At 35.5% G+C, this 19,295-nt stretch overlaps 1 protein-coding gene across 4 annotated transcripts in view; it reads left to right on the top strand.

The window, feature by feature from the left end:
* The window catches only part of adgrl3.1 (adhesion G protein-coupled receptor L3.1), a 143,257-nt gene that overhangs the window by 41,589 nt on the left and 82,373 nt on the right, over window positions 1-19,295 (top strand). For all 4 annotated transcript variants that reach the window (XM_048197667.1, XM_048197666.1, XM_048197665.1 and 1 more), the window contains exons 4-6: window positions 5,029-5,138; window positions 11,979-11,993; window positions 15,654-16,460. In XM_048197667.1, coding sequence (XP_048053624.1) covers window positions 5,029-5,138; window positions 11,979-11,993; window positions 15,654-16,460 — 932 coding nt within the window. The remainder of the gene's footprint in view (window positions 1-5,028; window positions 5,139-11,978; window positions 11,994-15,653; window positions 16,461-19,295) is intronic.

Genomic DNA, 19,295 nt, shown 5'->3' with positions numbered 1-19,295 from the left:
TATCCCAAATTCTGGAGTGTAAAACAAAAATCTGGAGGTTTTTAATTACTGTATTACAGTAATAAAAATTACATTTTTTAACATTACAGTAAGAGATTTTGTGGATAAATGTAGTTATATGTCATGACTGTCACGTTTAGTGTGGTAGAAGCGCACAATGAAGATGAAGCAGATAACAATAACAGTCTTTATTAAATTTTATCAACTCAGAACAAGCACTGGAATAATCTCAGGAAATAAAATGACCACAAACATTAACAAGAACCAACAAGGAGTAACAGAAACACAGGGCTTAAATAAATTGAGCAAACAAGAGGCTTGTTCGAGATGCATCGGCACTGCACAGACCGATCGGCGTATGACATCAAAGTACCGCGAGAGCGATTGGAGAGCATAAGACTCCTTATGCCGATCGGTCTGTGCAGCACCAATGCATCTTGAACAAGCCTAAAGGGAGCTGCTTGAAATGGAATGTCTATTTATCAGTGATGGGAATAACGGCAATATAAATAAACGGCATTGCTAACGGCGTTACTTTTTTCAGTAACGAGTAATCAAACTAATTACTTTTTCTCACGTTACAACGCCGTTACTGTTACTGACAAAAAAATACTATAATTTTTAATTACTAAATTACTATAATTGAGCTCACTTAAGCGGTTTTCACCCGAGTAGGCTCTCTCTCAGCCATATAGGACCTGCAGAGTTTTTTCTCTGGTGTGTGTTGTTGGGGTGGGACACATGCTAACTGATGACGATCGGTGTGTGACGATAGACCTGAAAAGCGTTTTGTTGTAAAGAAATAGTACATGTTAGTCATACACAAATATAATTTTAAACTGATAATAATGTACGATGCTCTGTGAGCGTGTGTGTCAGAGCATAAGAGCGGAACGCAAGCTCAAACCAGAGTACCCTTTGTGACATGCTGGATCGAAAATATGTGAAATAAGTTTTTTCTAGTTGACTAGTAGTTGTTCATTTAAGCCATTAGTTGACTAATCACATTTATATTAATTTAATTTCGTAAATACTGGAGAGAATAAACCATAATAACGAGTGTTTACGTAATATAGGCTATATCACTCAAGCTCACATAAAGCTTGCCATAAAGAACCGGCAAAAGTGATGATTATCAATGTGACAAAAACAGCAAGGAGACATTTTAATTGTTTATTAATAAATGTAATCAGTGAATCAGTGTCGGCTGCAAACATGAAGTTGAAGCCGCGCCTAGAGAGAGAATGCACATTTCTTTCAGATTACATAATCAGAGAGTAGCCTATTTCTTTTCTTTTTGAATTATTTCATTTAAAAGTAGACATTTCAAGCTTTCTATAGATATATTTCTCATGTCTGTGAGGCAAGCATCCGCTGAGTTTCGGTTCATTTAGCCTATAAGACAAGCTCCAGTTCGCATGCAAGTGATCGCGCCGGTGCCTCCATGTCATGATTATATTGTCTGCTATATTTGCTTCTTATTTATTAAATCCAGGCAATTGGTTAATGAAACATTGATTAAAATTAACTTTAAAGAAAGGCTTTCTACAAAACAAAACTTAATGAAGTGGTCAAAATTATGTTTGACCAACTCCATGTCTCCCGATATATTGCGCATTTTATGATGTATCCTATCTTACTCATGCTGTTCACTTTTCATAATCAAATAGATACATAACATATTTAAACATAAATATGAAACTAAGTTTTCTTTAATGGCTACCAACACGTAGTACAGTACAGAGAAATTTGTTCTGAGCAAGAGTGGATCACAAGTCGAATCAAGAATTATTTATTTTTAGACTTATATTTAATATTTGGGGCATCCAAGTTATTTGACATATTTGAATTTAATTTTTTAAAAGTAACGCAATAGTTACTTTCCCTGGTAATTATTTACTTTTATAATGATGTAACTCAGTTACTAACCCAGTTACTATTTGTGAGAAGTAATTAGTAACTATAACTAATTACTTTTTTAAAGTAACGTGTCCAACACTGCTATTTATACTAAGTGCAAATAGCGTCCCTTGTTGGCAAACGCTATTTACACAAGCTTCGCCCACCAATGTCTGGTTGGGCCACTAAAGTTTTAAAAAGAACACGCAGAATTCAATGTTTTTAGTGGCGCGACAGTAGCGAGTAAGGCTTGCAGACCTGGCTTTTAAAGCGGTCGACGCGGGTTCGAATCCGCCTTTTGCTGAGCTCGCTCTTCTCCATTTTCCCATCATACATTACACCAAAAAGGCATTTATTTTCAAAAAAATGAAAATAATTTTCTAAAAGTGGAAATAAACTACATAAGGAGTGTTTAATAGTATTTATTGGTTAGAGGAAGGTGTAGGAAGGGTTTTTATTCTCCCAATAAGACAGCATCCATTTAATAATTTTAATAAATAGAATCATTTACACTCTATGATATTATTGCATCCTGTTAATGTACAAAAATACTGAGGTGCAAACAGTATCTGCCAATATAAAGTATAGATAGCATCTAATTACTATTTACTCTTATTGCAAAGAACTGATACTTTTTACATAGTGTAAATAGAATCTATCTCTATTTTCACCTAGTGTAAATAGCATATCACTAAGAAAATGCTGCTATTGTCACTTAGTGAAATAGAATATATTGCTATTTTCCCTTATTGTAAACAGTATCTATCACTATTTGCACTTAGTGTAAAAGCAGCTGCCTAAAGGAAATGCAGGTGAAACTAATCAGTAACTATGGAAACAAACTAGGGCATAATCAGTAACCTAGGAAACTAAAAATGACTGGGAACAGGAAATCAGCAACAAAACCAAACTAGAACACAAAGAAACTAACAAACTCATGACAATGACAATAATGTCATTAACTACAGTAACTACTAAACTAACTAAATACATACAATGTTGCATATAATATATGCCTAATCTAATTTCTTATTTGCTTTAAATTTATGGTAAAATAAGACATGGCCATTGTGGTGACCAATCAAATCAAAATTAGAGTTTTATGTTTTCTTCAGGTTGACAAAATTGTTTTTTTAGTATATGGATTTCAGTATATTCTTTTAGTAAGTTCAGTATATGCAATTAGATCCCTTCTCTGAAAATGAACATAAAATAGTGAGTACTCATCTTGCTGTATATGCATTTACTAAACATTTACAAATTTGTCAAATAAAATTTGTAAATAATAAAACTATCAATAGCAAGTAGCAAATTCAGTGCCAGTTTTATTCAAATTCATTGGTGTGCTGCTCATGCTTATTTATTTATTGATTAAAGATTTCCTTTCATAACCTTCTATTGATTGTGAGGGAAGGGGTTTTGTGGCTTTGCCAAGCTGTGACATAAAGAAAAAGAGACAAACCATACAGTACGGTATGTTCCCAACTTACTGTTTAAAAATATTTAAACACTGGAAAGAAAACCGCACTTGTCAAACCATGTCATAGTTTCTTTAAGCCTATTTTATCTTACTGTTGTTGACATTTTACTTATTTATTCAGTGATTTATTCAAAGTGGCGACAATGTGAAAGTCTTTCTCAAAGCATATGGTAATTGAATTAATGACAGATATATATATTTGTTGCTGTGAGTGTCAACAGTTGAACCCATCATCTTTGCTTTGCTAGCGCTATGCTTTACTGTTTAAGCTATAAAAAATACCCCTCCTTACAGGACTCGTGTCATCAAAAGAGATGATTACTAAACCTGACATGACATGCTGTGTGTGTTTGTTAGCAAAATAGGAAATAATTTATTAATACACACAGGAAACCATCAGATATCTCAGTCAGGTGATGTTTTTCAAGGCCAGTGTCTCTGTACATCTGGATGATGCTGATATATTCATGTGACACACACTGCCCCAGTTCATTCAGTCATCTCCTCACTGCAGCCTGTCTGATCTGACCATTCTCGTGCACCGAAACAACTGTGATCACAAATCACCCGGGACAAAATATAGGATGGGACACTGAATGGGTGTTTTGTGCATGCAAATCTTTACCTCTAATGAAAAAGATAAAAGAATCTCCTCTTCGCTCCTCTCCTCCTAAATTAGGTCATATCTGAGTGTAGCACAATGCCACACAAGAGCTGTCGCCCCGGAAACCAGAGATGCCCCACAGCACTCTGGGAGTATGACTGTCACACTCACTCAGCACAGCAATTAGGGCCCACACATACACACACACATAGTCAAACTGTAACACACACTTAGCATACCTGCATTTATACACAAATATAGCAATGCCAAGAGACCAATCCTATACAATATTCTACTTTCTGACAGCTTGAAAAGTAAGAGGCAGAACACACACGCGCACGAACACACACACCTGCGTCCGTCAGACTGCCGCTTGTCATATAATGATTTTGTGAAGCTAATCTTGGAAACTTAAAAAACTGAAGTATGTGTATGTGTGCATTTTTAGTGCCCCATGGGTTCGGACTGGAAGGTTTCCATGGTTACCCATTGAGCGAGATATAACTGAGCTTTAAGATTCTCGTGTGTGTTTGTACACGTGTCAGTTGTGTTGTGTTGTGTGTGTGTGTGTCCATTTGTATTTCTATAGGGTGTAATAATCATGAAATATGACAGAGATGTCATGTGGTGGTCATCCGTATATATGTGCATGTGTTCCTGCCAAGCAGGATATGTCAAAACTGTCTTTTCCTCTGCCTTTTTTCTTCTTCTTCTTCCCCCCTGCCAGAATTCGTTCTGCTCTGTATTTTCAGCCCTGCATGTACATACGACCTACATATAAATTACATTTAAACAACAGCATGTGTTCCTGGGCTTTGGGGGGAGCCCATATTTTGAGTCTTTCAGCTTCATTGAGATTGTTGAGTAAAAGTATCTTTTTTCTTTCATTTGATGAAAATGGTATTTTAGGGCTCATTAACCTTTATTGTACATATTGAACAAGTACATATGGCTCACATGCCTAATGTCAGATTGATATCGAATGAACTGAACAAATAGCCTCGCTTTATCTGTCTGCATATATTGTTCTCTCTTTCTCTCTCAGGTGTAACAACCGAACCCAGTGTGCGGTCGTTGCTGGCCCTGATGTTTTTCCTGACCCGTGTCCTGGAACGTATAAATACCTTGAGGTTCAATACGAGTGTGTGCCATACAGTAAGTTCTCACACACATACAGATTTAAATGAAGCTTTTTACAGCATCACTATTGCTATTTCTCATACTTAGGGATTTGAGCAAATCTCTAACTTTAAGTATTAAACTTTGGTGCGTAACTCGTTTCATTTGTGCTACAGGCTATAGACATGAATTATATCTTAAATTGTGCGGCTTGTTGAGAAGATGTGCTATTACTTCTGAGAGATTTTTGTAAGCTTTAGACTATTCTGGGAGTATTCTGGGCTAAATTCAAGTTCAGCTCAATCAACAGCATTTGTAGCATAGTGTTGATTACCACAAAAAATAATTTTGGTTCGTCCCTTGAGGTTACAGTGAGGCACCTACAAGTGAATGGGAGGTTATAATTTAATGAAAGCACCTGCATCAATTTTTCTTTGAAAATGTGCATTATTTGACCTTATTAGGTTTTAACGAAAGATTTAACACAAGTTTTAAGTTTACTTTACAAGTTTTGGACAAATTGGATAAAACTTTACACAGAAAAAGATAGCAAGTCATTTTTTTCACACTGAAATTGTTAAGACGTATATTTTTGTCTTGTGGCTATATATTTGAAACAATAAGGACTTTAACATTTACAAATTTACCATATTTACTTTTTTATTGTAAGTGTCCCAGATTTTTGCTTTCCCCCTGCCCAAATTAAAGGGATAGTTCACCCAAAAATGAAAATTCTGTCATCATTTACTCACCCTTCTGGTTGTTCCAAACCTGTATACATTTATTTGTTCTGTTGAACACAAAGAAAGATATTTAGAAGAATGTGACAATTGACTTCCATAGTATTTTTTTTCCTACTATGGAAGTCAGTGGTGCCCCAAAGTGGCCTGGTTACAAAATATCTTCCTTTGTGTCCAGCAGAACAAAGAAATTTATACAGGTTTGGAACTACTTTAGGGTGAGTAAATGATGACAGAATTTTCATTTTTGGGTAAACTATCCCTTTAAGTCAGAATTAATTTTTTTGTTAATTACCATTATGCCACAAATGCTGCCAGCCGAGCATAACTGAACCCAAAATATTCCTGTAAATTTTTTCATCTGGTGGATGATAAAATGAAAAACCCCAAGAACGTGTTTTGAAAGAGGGACTCAAGTCATGTCTAAGGATCAGGATATCATAAAGATGTGAATGTGGGCTCTTTTGACTTAAAGGGTTAGTTCACCCAAAAGTGAAAATTCTGTCATTAAGTACTCACCCTCATGTCGTTCCACACCTGTAAGACCTTTGTTGATCTTTGGAACACAAATTAAGATATTTTTGATGAAATCCAAGAGGTATATTTTCATCCATAGACAGTAATTTAACCGACACTTTCAAGGTCCAGAAAGGTAGTAAAGACATTGTTAAAAAAGTCGACGTGACTGCAGTGGTTCATCCTTAATTTTATGAAACGACGAGAATACTTTTTGTGCACAAAAACAAAACAAAAATAATGACTTTATTCAACAATATCTTCTCTTCTGTGTCATTCTCATATGTTGTTTACGTTCAGCACTTCCAGGTTCTATGTCAGAACACTGACTCATGATTGGCCGGCTCCTGTGTCAGCATCACACGTATGCGTCGTGCTGCTCACGTGTACAGCTTTGGCCAATACTGAGCTGGCATTTGGACGTAAACACAGAAGCCTTCACTATGTTTACTGCATCAACTATGTAAGGATAATGACAGGGAAGAGAAGAGATTGAATAAAGTCGTTATTTTTGTTGTTATTTGTTTGTTGAAAGTATTCTCGTTGCTTCATAAAATTAATGTTGAACCACTGCAGTCACGTCGACTGTTTTAACGATGTCTTTAGTACCTTTCTGGACCTTGAAAATGTTGGTTAAATTGCTGTCTATGGACGAGTCATATATCACTCAGATTTCATCAAAAATATCTTAATTGGTGTTCTGAAGATGAATGAAGGTCTTACGGGTGTGGAAGGACATGAGGGTGAGTACTTTATGACATAATTTTCATTTTTGGGTGAACAAACCCTTTAAGCAACATCCCATACCTAACAACCACATAACAAACCATTTAAAACCACTCAGAACACCTTTTCAACTACATACCAATATCCAGTTTTAAAAATCAAATTACTACAACGTAACCTTTTTGCCATTTTTTCCATTTTAATTAATGCATTATTTGGCCCATTTATGAACCCTTTTACTTGTGCAGACTAGAAGCCTTAGGTTGTTTTAAACAAATGTTCCAGGTTATAGGAAAGCTCTATATCGACAACATTTGTGACATAATGTTGATTACCACAGAAAATGATTTCACTTTGTAGCTTAGCCTTTTTTTCAAATCGCAATTATAGAAACATGAAATGTGAAGACTGCATTTTTTAAATGAATTATTCAGTGAAATCCTGTTTATTATTTGAGCTGTCCTAAATTGTCCTTTTGAGGTGGAAATACTTTTCTTTGTAGATGAAAAGTTATGCCTTACTGATGTAATTCCAGTGTGACTCCTGTAAACAGTGCTTTACAGATAGTTACGTCATGTCCCTTTATGGCACATATAGTGTGATATTTACCAGGTTTACTGGCTTTACTGAGGTTAAGTCATCATGACAAGCAGGTTGAAATATTGGATATAACTTTAGCCAGATGGCCAATACACGATTCACATGCCAACACATATAACGTTTGAGTCTTCTGGCTGTACTTCATTCTTGTTTTTTGCCTGGCCCTGTGTACTTTGTAAGTGCCTTATTGTAACTAGCTTTTGGTGTTCTTTTTTTATATAAACTATGGTAATGGACATTAATAATGGACATTATGCCACAAATAATTTTAATAGAGCTTGAACATTCCAGACAGGGGCATTTTCTGAAATTTGGTGCACTCACATGTACTCATGCAAAGAGGCTTAGTCCACAATAATGACTCCATTAGTTCAGGTTTCTATTCACTGTGGCAAGTTGATTAGAAACTTTTCTACTTTCTTAACAGCTTAATATTGCAGTGATACCTGGCACCTCAATAAGATCTGTCACCAAATACGAACTTGTACCTGACAGAAAAATACATATGAATGAACTTCTGTTGGATTTGTCCGCTGTTGTGCTGGCCTCGTCCCATGCCATGACTCACGGGAAAAGAGCCTGTCAATCATCTGAGGGCAGAGTGATGTGGTTTCAAGTTCTCACGGTTTCTGTGGGGTTGGTGTACCAATCTGGGGTGGCCATGGCAACGGTGACGATAAATCAGTATCGTATGACTGCGGCACTGGCAGCAGGAAAAGCCTGAATACACTCATACACTTTGTCTCACCTACACATTCACACACACACTCACTGATTCACAAATGTGTGGAATAGCAGAGACACTGTGGAATTTCTTGCACAGAGCTAAATGACACAAAGGACACACAGGCAGGATGCACACACGGTTCTTTTTGACCTTTTGACCATAAATCGTCCTGCGCATAGGGGTCATGGAGTGTGTGTGAGTGTTCATAAGTGCATACATGTGTGTTTGTGACCATCTGGTCAAAAAAAAGCCTAAAACATTTTTTCCACAGGCTCACTAATTAGTGGGGAGGTCCATCATGCGTACGGACATGCACACAAACAGTCTCACACACACACACACATGCAGGTAATTTAATTACTTCAGTCTTAGAAACCCTTGGGAACATGTTCCAAATGTTTTCTTGAGGTTTTTCTGGCTTTCTCTTCTCCCCAGTGATGGAGGAGTTGGCAGAACTCCAGTCAACCTTTCTGCTTTGGCCTCAATATGGGACGTCTGTTTTACCTACACACTCAGAAAACTTCACTTCATATAGATACTCAGTACCTGCTCCTTAGATCTCTGTGATTAACTACTGTCTTTATGGAGGAAATAAAGTGGTTTTGAAATTATAGTCTAGGAATCTTACGTCCCTGTAAGTCCTATTATTTACAGTACGTTGAAGGGATAGTTCACCCAAAAATGAAAATTCTGTCATCATTTACTCACCCGCTTTTTTTTCCAAACTCATAGAGCTTTGTTCTTCTGTGCAATGCAAAAGAAGATATTCTGAAAAACTGTTTTTGTCCATACAGTGACTGTCAGTGGGGTCCAAACCAACAAAATTGGACGCAGATAACCTTCATTGTATGTACAAAAAAGAAAAGAAAAGAAAAAATAGAGACATTTTTAATATATATATATATATATATATATATATATATATTTTGTGTTAAACAGAAGAACATGAGGGTGAGTAAATGGTTAAAATTTGAGTGAAATTGAAATTTTTGTGTAATATTTTCGACAACTGTAAGTAAAGGCTTTTCACACCAAGAACGATAATGGTTATCAGCAATAACTATATTAGCATCCACACCAATGCACATTCTGTTTATTATAAGCGCTGATGGAGTTATGTTGTCTGCCACTTTAAATGCTTTTTAAATTCACCTGGATTCTTACTGGCTGATTTTATTTTTAATTAGCAAAAAAATAAAAAAAAAAGTGTTCTGAACATGCTTCAAACAATATCGTTTCTCTGTCAATATTGTTATATCTGTGGTGTGGACTGTCCTATTCTCATAGAATTAGAACGATTATTAAACATTATAGTTATAGTTATCGTTATAGTTATTGTCCTTGGTGTGAACTGCCCTTCAGCCATTTGGTTTCCTAAAAAGTGAAACACCGCAGTTGCATCCCAAATTATGTACTTATTTAACAATGGGCACGTTTTAAACGGACATGATGTGTTACTGCTAGCTTTAGCGTGTTTAGCCACTCCCCTTCTGCAACTTTGGAAAAGCTGTGACCATTGAGTGGCCATCGAGAAATATATCATCTAGTACTCATTGTGCACAACATCTCACTTTTGTCGCACTACTCGTACTACAAAATGGCGTTTAATAGTGCTGAAGCATGTGAAATGGGATGTACTTTGTCTCTCTGTGGTGCTATATTTACATTGCTCTGTTTGTTTGAGCTTCTCGCCTAGCCTAGCATAGCAACATTGACTCAACCAATAGCATGAGTTTGGGGCGGGGCTATCTGCACTGCAAAAAAATGCTGTTCTTACTTAGAGTTTTTCCTTAAAACAAGCAAAATAATCTGCCAATGGGGTAAGCAAAATAATCTTATTTCAAACCAAAAATAAGATATATAAACTTGTTTTCAGTTTGGATTAAGAATATTTTGCTTTACCCATTGGCAGATTATTTTGCTTGTTTTAAGGAAAAACTCACTTCACTTTAACTTATTTTTCCTAAAAACAAGAAAATAATTTTTATTTGTCAAGAAAATGCTTCTTGATCTAAGAATTTTTAGATATTTGGACTAGAAACAAGACAAAAATTCTAAGTAAGAACAGCATTTTTTGCAGTGTGTTTGACTGACCAGTGACAGTGTTTTAAACCTGTTTAGAACAATCAATATTTAGGCAGTTCTGTTTGATGTCGCTGGTGGCACAGGAATTGTACACTTGATTCACCCTTTCTCTTTTCTAAATGCATTTTTTTTTAAGCACATTTTTTTTTTGACCACGTAATTCTTAAAAAAAAATCTTTTGGTCAAACGGCAGACTTCTCACTAGTGACGTATGCTGGACTTCTCCAGTCATTTATTCTGCCTAAACCCCGCCTTTTACATTGCACCTCTGGTAATGATTTTGGTAAACATACAGCAGGAGTCCCTGTATTATTACCTGTCTGTTAGTTGGGATGGATAGGGTACTAGTAGAGGAAGTCATAACCTCCCAGTAGGACTATGCGCATTCTGTCTGTTCAGGCTAGTCTTTATTCATTATCACTGACAGCAAATGACTATCTGTTATTGATCCATTTACAATGTGACTGAAACTTGACTAGGTGTGTGTGTGGGAGACATAATTGCTTCTAAATCAGATCTCCTGGAACCTCATTCACACACTCACATAGTCTCTCTTTCTTGTGTGGAGGCTTATTTATTGAGTGACGCATTAACAGTTCATCCTCATGCATATTTCATAGAGAAGTACACACACACAGACACATTCACAAAGGAAATAAATTGTAGCAAGTGTCTAGATTGTTTTTTTTTTTTCAAGGCAAGCCAAGCTCTTATTGCCATTGCATGAGCTCAATGAAATTATTTTTGTCTTCCATCGTTGGCTGATTAATGTTTAAATAAAGAACGGAATTCAAATTTAATTAGAAAAATAAAAATGAAAAGTATGTAACATTATTTAAGAATAAGAAGTATATAAGGCTTAAAATGAAAAGTGTATGTAAATATAAATGTATGCAAAGATAGAAATATACAAATGTAAAACTAATAAGACTTGTATTTAAAACCATTATAAATAAAAGTGAAAACAGCTAATTTGAAGTCTATAATTTCCATATTGCTTTCACGTATTACGTATTTCTAAACCACTTCCCCCTTGGTCAAAGCTTTTAATAAAAACAAAATCAGCTTTAAATTTGAATAAAAACAAAAATTGGATCTTTTTTCCATATCTGGGCTTGCCAAGAAAGCTGCTCTGTATCTAAATCATAGCACTCAAGACACATGAGAAATTTTTGTGTAACAAACCCTATTATTTTCTCCCGAGTTTGTTTTTATGCATTCATTTTTCTGGTTAATAGTATAATATCACATGGACACACTATATTTGTTTTCAAAAATTATGATCGCTTTGTTAATGGAATTTTTAGAGTACAAATGAAGCACATTTTACTACTTTCACAAGATTGTGTTAAGATACGTCGCACATTTCATGCATAATATGGAATTGAATTACTGTGAAGTATTTAATATTGCATCATTAATCTGTTGTTTTTTTTTCTCTCTCTCTCTTCTTCTTCTTCTTCCACCCTTTTGTGAATGCAGAAGTGGAGCAGAGAGGTAGGTCCATTACTTTAATGTAATTTAAGTGTGTAATTCACTGTCAGGCTGTTATGGTGTTATTTGATACTAATGACAGATTGCCGATCAGTAGCTCATAATGGTTTATAATAGGAATGCGGAGGAGAAACTTGATCTCAGACCAAGGCTGTACTCCCTGAATTAGACCTCTATTTCTCACTGTCTCCTCTCTCTTGATCTCTCTCAGTGTATCTGGTGGTTTACCATGTATCAGATGAACTGGGAGGTGTTACCACTGTTTAAAACTTAAGCTGCTGATTGTGCTGACCACAAGACATGGCAGTGTGAAACTGATGTCTTGCGATGTTATGCCTCTTGAATGGCCTGGGGTGAATCTAGACCGTCAGACCTTAACATAATAACTTAATTTTCTGCATAGCTAGAGATGACGCATGAACAGTTATCAGATTTATCAAATGGCGAGAATACTCAAATCAAGTGAATTGGCATTTTGAAATTGGAGTGTTTTATGCGAGGTTTTGGAATAGAATGGTGTGCACATTACAAAGCAATTTGTAAGTTGACAATAACAGAAAAATTGCTGTCATTTTTACTTGTGTATGTAGTTAGAAGCCTCTCAAGTTTTTTTCCCCAATAACTCATCACTATTTTTTTTTCCTTGACACAGTCAACTCTGGCTTCTTGATTGTAATATTTGAAAATGCTATTTCTGTGAAGCTGCTTTGAAACATTATGTATTTCAAAAAGTATTTTACAAATAAGCTTGAATTGAACTGAATATTTGGGTATGACTTTAGAAATTAGAATTGCAAAAAAAAGAAAAAAATGAAAAATGATTTAGTAGGCTACCAAAACATTTGGCAGTCACAAGTAATAATACAAAACTAAATAAATACAAATATACTTTATCTTATCAAAGGCCAAGAGAAGTTCCTGGATTGAGACATATTGTGGAAAATTAATGCATCTAAAACAATAAAAGGAAACATCCAGTAATAGTTAAAATACCAGCCACACTTCCCATGAGGATGTCCCTCATTCTGGGAACGGAATGGTGGGAAAGGTCCAATTCTATGGCAAGCATTCCGTGTGACTGTTTGTGCGATCGCTTCTCCGTTTGTGTGTGACCATGTAAGTCTATCTGCATGATTTGCAGGAGTATCATTATAAATCAAAGAGAGTGAAAACATTAGACGTTCGCACACACACACACACACACACACACACACACACACACACACACACACACACACACACACACACACACACACACACACACACACACACACACACACAGAGAGAGAGAGGGTTTAGTCACAAGAACGTACATTTATAAGATATGCATGACAGCCCGGACTGCTCTGTGTACGGTTTTAAGCCAGATTTTTTTTCTTTTTTTTTCTTTGTTTATTGGTCATCGATTTTTCATAGTACTTTAAAATGTGATTTGAATTACTCCCCTGAAAATTTTCCCAGGGTTAGAAAATATCAATGCTATTTTTTACCAGCAATGTATTGTGGGTAAGTTCATGCAATAGAATGTTAGTATTACAAGCTGTAATTCTGCAGGACAAATTAAAGTTGATTTGCATAAAGCTTAACAGATGATTATTTCCGTCTTCACATGTAATGTACCAGGAATAATAGGGTGATGATTCTTAACCACCCCCCACATAAATTCTCACACCGTGTGAATTTTCCTCAGGGTTAGAGAAGTTGGTGCGACAGATTTTCAGAACCTCCTGAGGGATTCTGCAGGAGTCATGAACTATAAATCGGGTTACTAGTCATCAGATATGATTAAATATGTCTCTCTCTCTCTCTCTCTCAGGCTCAGAGCATGTAGCTTTCTGATAACTTTGGTTGTGGATCATTGCATTTGCTCGCATTTGTTATGGGTCAATGACATACAAAAGTGTTCACAATAAAAAGGAAAAATCTAAAACATGTCAAATATTAGAAATATGCTCTTTGTATTTGAATAATTTTCAAGAAAAGTTTTAATTTGAATTATGATAAAAAGGTCACATTTTTAAGAAGTTTTTAAGAAAGGTCAACAGGGGTCTTTTTTATGGAAGCTTGTTTCCTCCACAGAATTAAAACAATTTAAAAGATAATTGCGACTTTTTATCTCATAATTCTGACTGTTTTTCTCACAATTGCAAGTTTACATCTTGCAATTCGGACTATTTTTCTCGTAATTGTGAGATATAAACTCGCAATTGCAAGTTATAAAGTCATAATTGTGGGATATAAACTCCAAATTGCGAAAAAAAATGTCAGAATTGGGTGTTTTTATCTCACAATTCTAACTTCTTTTCTCATAATTGTGAGCAATTGCAAGTTTAAAGTCCAATTCTGAGGGGAAAAAAGTCTGACTTTTTTTTCGCAGAGTTTATGTCTCACAATTCTGACTTTATGACTCAGATAACTTGAGACTTACATCTCGCAATTGTGAGAAAAAAAGTCTGAATTGTTGATTTTTTTTGTTGATTACACCACAAGACTTTTGATTGATTTTGTGGACTAAGGTTAGTTAATTATGAAAAAGCAGTGAAGCAGTTTTGTTTATTATTTTTTTCTAAGAAATATTAATACAAGATTATGCCAAACTTAAAGGGTTAGTTCACCCCAAAATAATGTCATTTATTACTTACCCTCATGCCGTTCCACACCCATAAGATCTTCATTAATCTTCGGAACACAAATTAAGATATTTTTGTTGAAATCCGATGGCTCAGTGAGGCCTCCATAGCCAGCAATGACATTTCCTCTCTCAAGATCCATTAATGTACTAAAAACATAAAAAAAACAAAAAAAACAAATTTAAATTAGTTCATGTGAGTACAGTGGTTCAATAATAATATTATAAAACAACAAGAATATTTTTGGTGCGCCAAAAAAACGAAATAACTTATTTAGTGATGGGCAATTTCAAAACACTTCTTCAGGAAGCTTCGGAGTGTTATGATTCTTCTGTGTCGAATCATGATTCGGATCGCATGTCAAACTGCCAAACTGCTGAAATCATGTGACTTTGGCGCTCCGAACCACTGATTCGACGCGCTGATTCATTATGCTCCGAAGCTTCCTGAAGAAGTGTTTTGAAATCGGCCATCACTATATAAGTCGTTATTTAGGTTTTTTTGGCGCACCAAAAATATTCTCGTCGCTTTATAATATTAATATTGAACCACTGTACTCACATGAACTGATTTAAACATGTTTTAGTGCCTTTATGGATCTTGAGAGAGGAAATGTCATTGCTCCCTATGAATGCCTCATGGAGCCATCGGATTTAATCAAAATATCTTCATTTGTGTTCTGAAGATGAATGAAGAACTTGCGGGTGTGGAATGGAATGAGGGTGAGTAATAAATGACAGAATTTTAATTTTTGGGTGAACTAACCCTTTAAGCATTTATTTTTAAGAATTTAATTATATCAGTAAGACTTTTTTAATCATTAAATCAGGACTGTATCACCCTGACAATTTTGACTTTGTGTCCCCAAAAAATATCAAAATGAAATTACGAAATTAAAAACATGCTCATCATAAAAGAGAGTAGGTCATGCATTTCATGTACTTTTAATAAACTAATAGATAGGACAAAAAAATGAGTATTAAATTACGTTCAAAAGTGTGACTGCAACTCACTCCCTCTCTTCCTCTTTCAGTCTTTCTCTGTCCAGGTGTATTGAGAGGTGTGTACCAGAGCGAACACCTCTTTGAGTCGGACCATCAGTCTGGATCATGGTGTAAAGACCCCCTACAGTCATCCAATAAGATCTACTATATGCCCTGGACACCTTACCGCACAGATACACTGACTGAGTACTCATCTAAGGAGGACTTTATTGCAGGTCGCCCTACCACAACATACAAACTACCACATCGAGTAGATGGCACTGGATTCGTGGTGTACGATGGTGCGCTTTTCTTCAACAAGGAACGTACACGCAACATTGTTAAATTCGACCTGCGAACTCGTATCAAAAGCGGTGAGGCAATTATCGCTAACGCTAATTACCACGACACCTCGCCGTATCGCTGGGGTGGGAAATCCGACATCGATCTGGCAGTGGATGAAAACGGACTGTGGGTAATTTACGCCACCGAACAGAACAATGGACGAATTGTGGTCAGTCAGCTCAACCCCTACACACTACGAGTGGAGGGGTCATGGGATACGACATACGATAAGCGATCGGCCTCCAATGCTTTCATGATCTGCGGAATCCTCTATGTAGTGAAGAGCGTTTACGAAGATGACGATAATGAAGCGTTGGGGAATAAAATCGACTACATGTACAACACAGAAAAGAGCCGTGAAACACACCTCAGCATTCCATTCCCAAATTCCTACCAATACATCGCAGCTGTGGACTACAACCCCCGAGACAATTTGCTGTACGTGTGGAACAACTACCACGTTGTCATATATTCTCTCGACTTTGGAAACAATGACAACAGATTGGGCTTTGGTGAGTTTCGCTTTAATTTAAACAAATTTGTGCTACATATTTTTCCTGATGTGACCATTTTAAATCCAAATGATCACCACACCACTGAGGTCATTTGCATTTGATTCCCTTTCTGGTTCACTTTAACTGAACTGGGTTTGGTTCATACAACAAAGTAAGGTGTTTAAAGGAATAGTTCACCCAAAAAACTTTGTAAAGAAAGGTTCTACAATAGATTTTGTGGAACAGGATCAGACCAAAATTTAAGTCTTTATACTCATTTCATTCAAATGTTTCAGAGTGAGTTGTTTAATCAAGAACTGTTGCAATCATTGAATCTGTGTTGAATTTGAGAACGGATCAGCCTGAGCGATTCGTTCACCAAACAGACTGATTCATTTGTACTGGTTTTTGAGGTTACTGTCACTGAATCAGTGAATAATGGCTGAAATGTTGGTCTGTTCATCACACAAATCGTATTACTTAGGAAGACTTGAAATATAGTGCAATGACTACTTTTGTTGTGATTTTTTTTTTTTTTTTTTTTTGGTAAGTGTGAGTAAATAATGACAGAATTTTCATTTTTGGGTAAACTATCCCTTCAGGGGTGAAATTTATCGCGCCCACACAGTCAGAATTTATTTTACAAGTATTGTACTACTCTGTGATTGTCAGTCACAAATCTACTTTGAAGAACTAAACTGGCAGAGTTAGAAAGCTCTGTCATTTTCAGTCACTCATACAAGTATTCATGTCAATGATAAAAGAGGCCTTCAAGATTTTGCCCTGACTTCCATTTCCAGAGAATGTTATTGTATAGGTTATCACAGTCCATTAGTCAGGTTATTTTTCACTTTGTTTTATTCCTCCTTCAAATTTAGAGTTCAGGCACACTACTTACACTGTATTGTATTGCAATTTTAGTCAGCTTGCCAGCTCAGCTGAAATGCGGCTGAATTAATCATTATCTACAGTGTAAACTAACAGTTATTATCTCCAGCATCTACTGACATCCCCATTAGAGCAGAGCAGAGTGTATCTCTTTGCTCTTAACTGGGTCCAAATTGAGCACATTGTGTGAGATTTGCTTAATAAATTGCGAATACATTCTCACTTGCGCTGACAGTTCATTACAGAACAGTTCACACAACAAGGAAATACTAAATACAGTTAATACACTTTTTATCTCTGAATTTTCTGAAAAATTTCTGAAACCCACACATTGATTCTTGCTGAATTTAGTACTTCATTTTCAAAACAGATCTCTAAAGGTTTAAATAGCTGTTATTGCTGTTATATGTAAAATGTTATAGATTTCAACTGCAGGTGCAAATATATGAAGGTGCTTGTTAATGACTCTGCCTGCATTCATTTTATTTATTAGAATACTCCACATCAAAGATCTTGTAAAGCACGAGTTAGAGCGGGAGTGTTAGCTACTTAAGCTAATGCAGATCAGATGCTGTCTAATGGTCATATCAAAGAGAACTTCGCTATAACGACACCATCTTTGTGTAGTTCAGGTTTTAATTAAATTTGGTCTTGGTTTAATTAGTTTTTAATTTCATCTGCTTGTCAGCTTTGAAGGACAAAAACAGAAAAAAAACATGGACATTTTGTCAAGTACAACAGAGGAGAGAATGTTCTAGAAATAGAGGCCTGGTGCATCGTCAAAACTCATTTATAACTGCATGATTCTGAATAAATTGACAATCACGATTTTTTGCTCAAAATAGAGAGGCTATTTTTTTCTGTATCATACTGAGTGACAAAATGTTCTTTGCTTTAGTGTATTTAAAAATGCAGTAAACAAGTGGAATAAAGGTATGTGAATCAAAATACAAATGGAAATATAAATATATCAAAAACATAAATGAAAAGTTTACATATTTAAGAAAATCATAATAGTTATGAGTAGTTTTTATATACATTTACTAATTTTAATTTTAAAATAACAAATCAGTTGAATGAATGATTCAAATGACAATGATAATAAACTAAACTAAAGGTCTATCAGATTCAAATTTGTGTAACAAAACTCAAGGATATACAATATTTTTGTTTTTACTTGGTAATTTATTAATTTAATTTACTTGCGGATGCTCTCCTGAATCCTTCTGTAACTAGAACAGATTTCAGAAAACTACAGTTTGGCAGTAAAATAATGTGAGGACAGCAACATACATGTTTTATAATGTAAATAAGCTTTAGGTTACATGTTATAATGACAAGAAAATGTATATTAATGTTAAAATTAATAAGCAAATCCCTGCATCCATTCTCTCAAATGTCTCGGGTATATGGAGAGCATTCGCAGCGTATAAGGTCTGCAAGTCACTGTCAAGAAAAACATGAGCTTTTAACAATTAATTGTACAACTTTTTTGACTTTTTTTTGTTGCCACAAAAACATACAGCCTTACAACACTGCTGTCATAGCCAAAGATTCCCCCCAAATACTATAGCATCTAGAGTTATTGTTACTGCAATAAAACTGAAGTAACTTGGTATTATCTTAAGTCCCTGTTGGAGCATGTTGGTTCACTCTGCAGTCATTGTGTCAATGCCCCAGGGCAGCTATTTTCAAGTCACGCAAATACACCTCCAATCTACTGGAAAGGGAAAAGACTGAAATGTCAAAAACTATGTGCCATTTCAATAACATATGTCAGTTCTACAATAAAAACTGACAGCAATGCTTAAATCAGGCTACACTTTTTTTGTAGAGCAAAAAGAGCAAGCAATGCCTTTGCCGTAAAGCTGATTACCTTTTTTTATTGAAAGGCAAGACTTCATTTTCTACAGCCACCATATTGAGTGTTACAATTTTTCCCTTTCCTCTGTAGACTTTGGTTTA

The sequence above is a fragment of the Megalobrama amblycephala genome, linkage group LG7 (assembly GCF_018812025.1).
Source record: "Megalobrama amblycephala isolate DHTTF-2021 linkage group LG7, ASM1881202v1, whole genome shotgun sequence".
In the NCBI taxonomy this organism is placed as follows: domain Eukaryota; kingdom Metazoa; phylum Chordata; class Actinopteri; order Cypriniformes; family Xenocyprididae; genus Megalobrama; species Megalobrama amblycephala.
Note: the sequence above shows the minus strand (reverse complement) of the source record. Positions and strands in the feature narration are given on the sequence as shown.